Genomic DNA, 11,158 nt, shown 5'->3' on the forward strand with positions numbered 1-11,158 from the left:
ATTGGATCGAGAGGCAACATTTTTCCAATCTTCTATTGTCCAATTTTGGTGGGCCTGTGTGAACTGTAGCCTCAGTTCCCTGTTCTTAGCTGACAGGAGTGGCACCCGGTGTGGTCTTCTGCTGCTCTAGCCAAGGTTCGACGTGTTAGTCATTCAGAGATTGTATTTTGCATATCTTAGTTGTAAGTGGTTATGAGAGTTACGGTTTCCTATTTGTCCTCTCGAACCAGTCTGCCCATTCTCCTCTGACATCAACAAGGCATTTTCATCCACACAACTGACTATTTTGAATATTTTCTATTTTTCGGACCATTCTCTGTAAACCCTAGAGATTGTGCGTGAAAATCCCAGTAGATCAGCAGTTTCTGAAATAATCAGACCAGCCCGTCTGGCAAGTTGCCTTGACTACATCAACATGCTTAAATGCATGGAGTTGCTGCCATGTGATTGGCTGATTATATATTTGTGTTAACAAGCAATTAAACAGGTGCACCTAATAAAGTGGCCAATGAGTGCATTTTTAAACATATTCTAAATATAATTTAAATACAAAAAAAAATAATAATAATACAATTTAGATCAATAAAATATATCAACAACCCTTAAAGCACGCTGCTCTGCTCTGTTATGATTCTTTCTATGTACTTACTCCAGCAGCAAAAACAGTTGCATTTGCCAGCAGCACACAGCAAATCAATGTACTTGTTAACAGTTTTAACTCATTCCGGTGCTGTGCATATGGATAAAGAGCAGCAAGCAGGCTGAGCAGATGGTGTCTGGGAACTGCTGTTTTGGAAGCCACAGAGACACGGTGGCTGTATCCTTCATTTTAACATAAGAGTACCAGCTTCAAGCAGCTCTGGCTTCTGCTACCATGCTAGACAGTAGCAAAAGTCACCCAAAAAACATAATAAAAAACACATTCATCTTCACGTCACTCTCAGTGCAGATGGGTGTAGGTTGGCTGTCGTGCATTTTGTTCCCAAGAACATCAGGTGAGTGCAAATGTTTAACAGCTAAAAACAGAGATAATTGCTAGCTACATTAGCATATGCTGATTATCTAACAGTTAGCAATACTTTTCTCAAAGATAAACAAACTTTGAAAACACAGCAGGCTCTTTCACTTACAAATTTCAAAGAGATTTTAAACTTTATTTACTAAGATGGAAGAAAAACCACAATGTTGCAAAGCTTTGGTTAGCTAAACTTTCCACTCTCCAAGCCAAATATGGCAGCTGGAAGCAACCATAGACTGTTTATAAAAAGCGACATACTGGTACTCTTGGTATCCTTATAGCTTGTCAGTTATTGTTAACATGTTCTTTTTACTAACAAGCAAAACAAATAAAATTGTAATTTCATTTCACTGTTTATTAACAAAAACCTATCAACTAAATAAGTTTTTGTGCAGGAGATGGTATATATCTTATTCAAGTCTGAGTAAGACAGGAACTCAGGAACTATATTTCCCAACATTTTAAGTGTATTCTTTTGCAGAAATACAGAGTATCTAGAATCTTATACAGAGGCTACTAGGGTATGTAAAATAAAAATCTACATAGTCCTCTTTAACTCAAAGCATAGGTTTACAACTAAGGTGTGGTGTCCAAAGAGCTTATTGGTGAATTGTGATTCATTGGTTTCTTGGGATTTCAGGGTTATAAATTAATTTTATTTTCCCTTTACAAATAACTTGTTTACAGTGTTTAACAAATACACTTGGCATGTGGAAGCGCGCAACAGAAAATGTTGCTTGCTGTTTTTCGCTTGTAACATTGACACCTACCAGTTTGGAAACATTGGATCCTCAACATGCAAAGTTTTACTCCACGGTTCAAACCAGTTAATATCCTTTCCCGCCACACCCCAGAATTCCTCCGGGTTGTCCCTCGCTGTGGCGAAGGCTCGGGCATACGCCGTGTCGGATACATAGTTCCTGCAGCACTGCAGGGCATAATACTTGTTAAAGTCTGCAGGAGTATGCGAACCTGCTGCAGATACGCCACGTTGTTGTGCAGCTGAAACAGTAAACAGTTTCCTCCCGAGTGTCCTCTTGTGCTGAAGAGGTGCGCAGTGGTTCAGGCGCATTATGTGTTTAATGTGGAAGTGCATTACGGCTGTATATAATCTACACGCTACACGCGTTTCCCCTTTTCACGATGTTTTGCTGGCTCCAACAATGCTGCGTTTCATTAGTAGTTTCACTTCCTCTCCCTAAATCCTTGGAATTACGTAACAGCATACGTCGCATGGAGGCCACTTGGAGAGCAGAGAGACAGTGAGCGGGGAGGAGCGGTGGATTTAAATGTAGCAGCACCTGCCCATGTACGCTTTCCATCCAAACTATTATGGATCAACCGACCGCCATTTGTAGGCTTAGGGCTACTGTGCTTTATACAAATCATCAAAAATATCGGCAGGCTCATTTCATTGCAGCAAAGGCGTCTTCTATATAGCCTGTAACTGCAATATTTTGGCACTTTGTAATTAGCTGCATCGTTTCTGTTTTTGATCTTATTTAGGATATCTTATCTCAAAACAGCAATTTTTCCATGTGTTTACAGATCATTTTGAAATCACACTCTGAACAATAAGTAAATAGTAACTGCAATTAGTTATGACATTTTCAGTAAAATATCAAGCTATCAATGATTTAAGACACTATCTGCTAACTAGAAGAAGTTTTATGTAGCCTGCATTACTCCCACCTAAACCAGCATAACAGCAGTGCATTGTGGCTGATGTTTACCTCCAGTGACCATTGTTGTCAACTTGCTGCCTTGGCCCTCCAAGGGTCAATCTCACCAAATTCATTTCAGTTTTTCAGACAAATAAAAGGACACTTGATGACAAGTGAGGGCAAGTGCCAGCTGGAAGTTAATGAGGGCACAAAACGCAGCCAGTAATCCTCAACCCCTCAAGGAATACTGGATGTAGATGATACAGGAGGAGTCTTGAGCCACAGTCAGAGATGTTAGACAACACATGGGAAAATTCACATAAATGCCACTTCAAGTTGGAACACCAACGCGGAAAGTCTCTGAAAATGTTGGTACACGACTTGCTGAGTTGACGTCATATTACGTAGAAACATGGCGGACAGTGCATATACATTTTTGCTCATATGTAATTTGTAATATGGTATTAGGTTGTAATTCTTAGTTGCTGTCAGAGGCATTATTAGCTTTACCCCGATAACAAGTCAGATAAAGCAGTATTTGAGTGGTTGTAGGTAATGTAGTCTACTTCTGCAGCAACAAATCTGGGACAAAATCCCTAATAAAAAGCTTCAAATGTTTTTGAATAGAGTACTTGGATAGCAACATCACATACATAACAACCCATCAGCCATCAGGCCATGTTGTTTTTCCACAATATGTAAAGCTCATGAACGCACAAAAATCGGAATGATTCCCTGATTTGGGAAATGGGAACATCCAAGGAGTACATGGATGCAGCAATATTGCACAGAAACATAACGGACAGAATTAAATGTAAAATAAGAAAAATGCTATAAAATTTAAATTTTGGTTCTGCATAAAACCTGAAATCAAAATCATAGTTTGTAGCCCCACATAATAATAGCTATTTAGCCTATGGCATGTCTTTTTTCATACACAACAAGTAGAAATTGTTTCTATTTACTTGTGAACTAATTGAGGCTCTTTTTATCACTAATCTTTGTTTACTAGCAGCAGCATTAAACATTCAGGGTCCTCAGGGTGGCATCAATAAACCCTTCTCCTAGAATGCAAATACCTCTGCTTAAACTGATCAGGGAATGCATTTAAGGGCTTGTTTGAGGATATTTGCCAGCATAATTAGGTGTGTTGTATGAAGTCAAATTGAAAACAAAATGCTTCAGTCTCTTGTTAAGCTGAGTCACATGTTCTGGTCTCATCACAACAGCAGCTTGTACAATCCTGTCGCGCCACACGGGCTGCAGCAGCTCTGGGTTCTCTCACATGGTGTTGCATACATTTCTTTCGTCACTGTCATCATCCAAGCTGCTGGTAAATACACATAGTCCAGCTGACCCCTGTGGATGTGACCCTTGCACGAGGGTGTCCCTGGTTGAGTAACTCATCCATTTGATACTTGAGGTCATCTGTTTCTATTTATACATGCAGAGCATGGTTCTAGAAGCAGTATGCAATTTCCAGGAAACCCTTTGTATTATGTCGCAACTACTAGGTTCATTGCATTTCTCAGCAAACGTGGATTTAAATGAAATTTAAACGTTGTTGGTTTACAGTGGTTTGCAGGGTAAAAAACAGTGAATGCTTTGCCCCAAGTGACACACAAAAGATGCCATTATATTATATTATATCACAATGTGTGCATTTTCCATATTCTGAATAATTGATGAAGGTCTTCTTAAATCCATCACATCCCATTCTTATCCTGTGGCATGTTTTTTTACCTAATACTGATTCAAATGTCATCACGTTTCATCAGAGCATGTATGGAAGATTTTAAAAGACTTTAATATTTGTAATCCCAGAAAACAATCCACAAATGTGTACTATGATGCGCAAATGCATAAAAAGGAAGTCACAAATGTAACATGACGTGCAAATTGACAGGAAATGATCCGCAAATGCATAAAAAGGAAGTCACAAATGTAACATGACCTGCAAATTGACAGGAAATGATCCGCAAATGTGCAAAAACTGTTTTGTGTGTAAAAACAGATCCGCAAATGTGTAAATAACACTTTGTATGTGAAATTAAAGTATGTGTGTACAGAGTAAATTGTACATATTTGCTAATTGCACTGTATTTTTGTGGATATGATTGTACACAACACAAATGTAAAAATACATGTTTTGGGTAGTGAGATATTTGTGCATATATTTTTTTTACAGATCTCCGCAGTAAACATTGGACAAAATTCCACAAATGTGTAAAAAGGAAGTTACAAATGTAACATGACCCACAAATTGACAGAAAGCAATCTGCAAATGTGCAAAAAGTGTTTTGTGTGTAGAAGTCACTCTGTATTTTTGTGGATATGATTTTACCCATCACAAATGTAAAATACATATTTGTAGATAGTGAAATATTTGCGCGGCATGGCAGAATATGTATCATTCTTACACTCTCCGGCACCGGACGTGCACAGAGAGAGCAATACTAATGGCTGCTTGCAAAGGCTAATCAGACCTAAACCAGAGTCCAAGATGGCTCATTATGGCTCCTCCATCTTGCCCTCTTCTCTGATTTAATGTGATGAGTGTGAATCTTTTGATGCAAAAATCAGTCAGTTGCCCTTCAGAAACATTTAGAGGCAAATTACTGGAGTTTATCTACAAATGATTAATCTGCAAGTAGTGTTTTTTCCCACACAGTGTCTGAAGATGGATTTATAATCAAATTAGATTGAAGATAATGATTGCCGTTTAACATTTTGAATGGGTTTTAGACGCAGCAGTTGGCACAGAGACTTGTGAATGATTAGTCAACATTATTCATAGTTTAAAAAAATTTAAACATCATTTCAGATTATTAGAAATATGTTTTTATTGTGAAACACATGCATATCAACAAAATAGAATTCCTATAAGTGGATATGACACCTCTTTTCAGAATTTAACAATCAAAGAACCACAACACATGGAAAGAAAAGGGCAAAACAAACAAACTCATCAAATGACAAGAAAAAGTACACACCATGGAGCTTATATGTTTGGTAGTGGATCTAATGTATTGACCCCCACTCTCCCAAAAATCCTTGTCTTGGCAGTGCCGAGAGGTGCTGAAGACCATATTGCATTGTCATCATCAACATCTGTCCCTTCCATAGAGGAGAACATCTAGTCTGTCTTTATGGATGTGTCGGATTCTCTCCAATTGGAGGGTGTCAGTCAGTGTTGTAATCCATCATTTAAAAGTTGGTACATGATTCTTCTTCCAGAACAAGAGATTGTGTTTCTTTGCAGAGAGGAGAAGATGGGATAAATCCATACAGATTGTTACAGCAGAGTGAATTTGTCTCCAGAGTTGCCTAAACGTGTATTAGTGATGTAAGTCCAGGTTAAAGACATTATCATTGTTGATTATTCCCTTATTTAATGCCAGTCAAAGCAGCAGAAGATAAAAAGAGGTTGACAAGAAAGATTTTTAATCCAATATAAATTTAAGATGTGTAGGAAGGGCTGAAGCTCAATAGAAAACGATGTCTTAATATTTTTTACTGTCAGCCTATGAGCACCTAATATGCCAAATAAAACAGCAGCAGAGCTGCATCAATTCATTTTCTCATTTTATGCTGTGTAATAATGTGACAAGACGGACAATATACCACTATTAGGTTTTTATCTCAAATGAAATGAGATTACATCACTCAGGAACTGGTGGGTGCACCAAAGTGAACTAGTATTCAATGTCATTACTTTTATGTCTTTGTATTATTTCCATTTGACAAAGAGAATGGGTGCTGTTTCCCCGAAGGGGGTATTAGTATCCTAATAGAAGAAAGTTGTTTTAGAGATTAAAATCCCATGGCAAAAGCATATGTGAAAATCAGTGTTGCAGGTTCTCCATTTTGTAAACATGAAGGTGCCCTTGAGCATGACAAATAATCCTAAAGTGGCTCCAGATGCAAACAATAAAAGTCTTAAGATGTGAGAGAATATCCTCATGGAGCTACTTCCCATAGTTGTTTCTTGTTGTTTCTTGTTGTGTCAACTTGCCTTGTTAGAAAACAAATTGTGTTTTTAAGATGTCAGTCAGTATACTTTCCACATGTTTACATGATGATCTCCTTTCATTACATGTCAGCAGCTGTCTGCGGTAGCTTGGTAATAAAGAGCAGAGCAGCTCTAAGAAAGCAGCCTGTCACATCATGCAGGATAAAACTTAACACAGACCAGGACATTTTCCTCTATTATTTCCCAGTGTGACAAACTACTGTATATAGATCACATGTTTCTTTTCACGTACAGTACTCACAACAGAAGGTTATCAATCTTTACATCTTACTCTCGGCAAGAAAGCAAATAAACATATTTCTGAAAATGTTTTATTCCCTTAATGACACTACCTGGTGAATTTATTTTGTACAAGTACTAATAGGGGTTGGGGCCAAAAAACGCTGACAATGACTATGATTATACACTATAATTTGAAGGGCAAACACACTTGTCTGTATTTGTCCTGTCTACAAGGCCTCTTGCATCTCCTTCTGTGGGAATGGAGACCTTTCAGAAATCTATTCACTTGCAGTTAAAGGGCTTTAATAGAACTGCAGTGTAATCCCACCTCTTAAAAAAGCAGAACTGTATTCCAGCCCATATGGATGGGAGCCTTTAATCTCTCTGTGCCCTCTTTCTGTGCGCTCTCTAAGCCCTCACCCTCTCCACACCACCACTCACCACCAGTTAGCATCTGCATGCAGCTGGGTGGGACCGTGGGTGGCTGGAATTCACCAGTACATATGGACTGTGTGATTAGGTTTAGTTACAGTTTCAATCAAAAGCAGGGCAGATTAGGAAGAAAGAATATTCCCTGAAATGCTAAATGAAATAAATTTACCCAACTGAAATCAGCAACGGAACATCGATACTACATTTTAAAATTATTAATAAAAAATTCATTCTTCAATTTCATCCATAGCAGCCAATTTGAAGTGAAGTCAACTGATTTTTTTCACACAAGCAAGATACATTAGATTAAAATGAAATCAAATTCAAATGAAGCCTAAATACTGGTGCTTACCTCAGGTGTGTATTCGTGTTTACAGCTTTTGTCACAGTTAAGTCATGGTTTGTGAGCCACGTGTCACGTCATGCTGCCTTAACATTCTGCCCCTAACTAAGGATTTGCTACATGTTTTTGTTGAGCACTGCTTCTGTCAAGTGGAATGACATGTCTGTGTATGAGATATGCCTCAGCAGCAGGCACCATTAGGCAGCAGATCTACAATAAATGAAGAGAGTCAGTGGTTTGGCTCCGTTCTGTGGTAGCACATAAACATGAGGATTAATCCTTAAGCCCTCCAACAAAGGTTCACTACCATCATTCAGTCCTTATCAAGCTGCATGCAGTGCGTGTACCCAAGAGACGAGATAACGGGTAGCATGGCTCCGTGGCTCACAATAAACCTTAATGACAAGGGTTGAAATCAACTGATCTCTGAAGTGCAATGGATGAATGGATCGTACATGGCTAAGTAGTTACTCATGCAAGCACAGAAACTCACATGTACATGATTCAGAGATTCAGCAGGCAAACCACTGGTTGACCTCTGAATGGTGAAGCGACATATTGGAGGAGTATTTAAAATAATGACTGATCCCTGACTTTTTTATTTAGTCAGGGATAATTTATTGTTCATTAGTTACTTAGAGAGAACTGCTATCCTGAATGCTGCTCTGATTTATGAGATGCACTGTGGTTAAAAATATGTGGTCCCCATATCCAAATATTTTTGTGTGCTTTTGGTCTGGGACTGTTTTTCATGTTTTGGGCTATAGGCCTCTTAATTCCAATTAAGGTAACTCTTAATCCCACATCATACAGTAAGGGGAACTCAGAAACGGCTATATTGCTTATGGAGACAAAATTCTCATGCCAAGTTCTTGTTAACTTTTACAGAGGAGCAATAGAAAGCCTCTTGACTAGAAACATCACACACTGGCATGGCATGTTCACAGCCCACAACAGGAGGAGGGTTCTGCCGTGGGTGATTAAAACCCCTCAGAAGATCATTGGTACCCATCTACCGCGCATCAGTGGTATTAGTGAGGTTAGGTGCTGCAGAGCCCAAAGGATACTAAAAAATAGCACCCACCTAGCGACAACCTGTTCACTCTGCTGACGTCTGGCAAGAGATACAGAAGTATCTGCTGTCATACCACCATACTAAAGAGCCGTTTTTTCCCCTAGTCTGCGAGACTCCTCAGTTCATCCTCAGCACTGCACCAGTGTAAATTGATTATTTATTCACCCATCTACTGTATATAAATTTTTTGTTTGTTTGTTTGTTTTTGTGAGTAGCATAAAGGGAACTTCAACTTAATCACATTATACAACTTACAGCTCACAACTGTTGTGAAATGATAAATAAAATCTACCTTGTACCTTGTATGGGGCAGGTCCTCTCCTGTCTCTAAGCCCTCCTGCACAAAGCGAGGTCCATAATAAAATGGTTTTTGCCAGTTCCCTTAACCTTGTCCAAGTCCGCCAGGTGTAAACCAGGTCGTTCAAGGTGGAAAAAAGGCAACCACTGAGTCAGACCCTATCACCCAACATCAGTGACAGACCTCACTAATGCTCTTGCGGCTTAATGGGAGAAATTTCCTGCAGCAAGGTGCCAAAATCTTATGGGACGCTTGAAACCAGAAGAGTGGTAGCAGAATATGGTTTTGTGATGCTTGGAGGTCCGCAATCCTCATTTGGGTGTCCACATACTTTTGGCTATGTCCTATCCTGAGCAGATTTGTGCCTTTTTATCATTTATTTATTTTATAGCAGTGGATTCTCATCTACTCAACTCAATATCATCACCTTTAACAATCATTTTAATATAACTGGCAAACATCTATTAACTTTATTAAAACTGCGAAACATTTCCACTGCAAATTACATTTTTCAAGAAAATGTTCAATAAAATTAATAATGTTTCATAGAGATGAGGGTTGATTAATCCCCTTTCCAGCCACTCCCAACCTCTCTCTCTCTCTCTCTCTCTCTATCTCTCTCTCTCTCTCTCTCTCTCTCTCTTCCTCTGTGATGCTGCAGATCCTGTAGTCTCTCCAGTCTCCAGTAAACAGCAGTCATGGCGACAGTGGTCCAACCGCTCTCTCTGGATCGAGGTAAGGCGCTCAGAGCTTTGCAATTTGTGCTTGTCTTAACAATGTTTTTTCACGTTTTGAAAACTTCAGCAAGGAACTGACAACGAGTCACATTTCCTACAGCTTGTTTCAAGGAGTCGTTATTTTAAGGCAATGTGAGCTCGCGCTATTCTAAATAAAAGCGTCCAGGGAGCCTGTCCGTTCTCTGAGTGCATTTTGCAGAATGGTGGGCTTATTTCCTCTGTTAAATTATTCGGGTCTTCATGGGCACATCCATTCATTCACCATCAGTTATTTGACAAATGGCCACACTTTACACCGCTGCGTTTCGTTTATTCCCATCTATATTATGTAACATCCTCGGTAATATTATCCCGTTACAGCTCGGTTTCTGTTCTTCATCTGTAAACAAAAAGCCCGAGCTAGTGAAGCGCTTTGGCATGGAAATCTACTTTGTTAGAGAGGAGACAACTTTTGTATTTGAATTGGGCAGGTGCAGACGGGCAGGTTGGTGGTGCCCTCATACGAATATGAGCAGGACGCAGTTGTTGTATTTTGTGGACTTGTTGGAATACAGTGTGCACGCAAATTGCAATTAAAGGCTAATGATATGTTGTTATGGGATTGCTCAGCCGGTTTTGCTGATGCACCACAGGTAGGCTAGTGTTTAGTAGCGTATGCAATTGTAGATCATGTGAGTTAAACATATATTTGTACATCTCCTGCCCTCATGAATATGGTAGTAATAATGCCTCCAGGATGACTTTTTTTGCATAATTAGCATTTGTTTCATTCCTCTCTACTGGTAGATTTTATACAGATTTGAGTACAAAAAACCATACAGGCTTGAGAAGCTCAGACTCACTTTAAATCCCTATACTTTCTAGTTTAAAGTGTTATGTTAGATTACAACTGAAAAATTCCCAGTCTTATATTCAGACCAAATGCATAGCCGCTGGTAAAATGTAACAGTGCACGCGCCTTGCATAGGAAATGGATGCTACCAAATGCAGAGAAAGAATACACCGTAGCTATTTCCTCTGTGCCATGTATAAATACACATTATCTGGTGGGAGCAAAATGATTATTCAGGAATTAATCTGACTGGTTTCACTTGTTATGTGGAATCCAAGCAATTATCCACAATTGATCATTTTATGTTATAAGGAATTAGACTTTTGTCCATTTCCTCAACTGCAATTTGTTCTTCACTAAAATGCTTGTGGGCAGTTTTACTTTACTGATGCACAATCTGCTCAGTGCAGAAGTGCTATACCATGCAGAGTTAATGAAATTAGTCTAAGATTGTACCAGACAAACAGATAAACAATACAACCCACACTATTCCAACCCACCAAT

The 11,158-nt window shown here is 39.0% G+C and overlaps 2 protein-coding genes across 4 annotated transcripts in view; one reads left to right on the forward strand and one right to left on the reverse strand.

Moving 5' to 3' along the window:
* The window catches only part of acss3 (acyl-CoA synthetase short chain family member 3), a 43,703-nt gene extending 41,445 nt beyond the window's left edge, over nucleotides 1-2,258 (reverse strand). For all 3 annotated transcript variants that reach the window (XM_046072276.1, XM_046072275.1, XM_046072274.1), the window contains exon 1: nucleotides 1,789-2,258. In XM_046072276.1, coding sequence (XP_045928232.1) covers nucleotides 1,789-2,114 — 326 coding nt within the window. In that variant the 5' untranslated portion in view covers nucleotides 2,115-2,258. The remainder of the gene's footprint in view (nucleotides 1-1,788) is intronic.
* A 7,551-nt stretch (nucleotides 2,259-9,809) lies between these two features.
* The window catches only part of lin7a (lin-7 homolog A (C. elegans)), a 39,945-nt gene continuing 38,596 nt past the window's right edge, over nucleotides 9,810-11,158 (forward strand). Inside the window, exon 1 of the mRNA XM_046072561.1 lies at nucleotides 9,810-9,820. The gene's annotated coding sequence lies outside the window, so the exon portion shown is untranslated. The remainder of the gene's footprint in view (nucleotides 9,821-11,158) is intronic.

This window comes from Micropterus dolomieu, linkage group LG16 (assembly GCF_021292245.1).
Source record: "Micropterus dolomieu isolate WLL.071019.BEF.003 ecotype Adirondacks linkage group LG16, ASM2129224v1, whole genome shotgun sequence".
NCBI lineage: Eukaryota > Metazoa > Chordata > Actinopteri > Centrarchiformes > Centrarchidae > Micropterus > Micropterus dolomieu.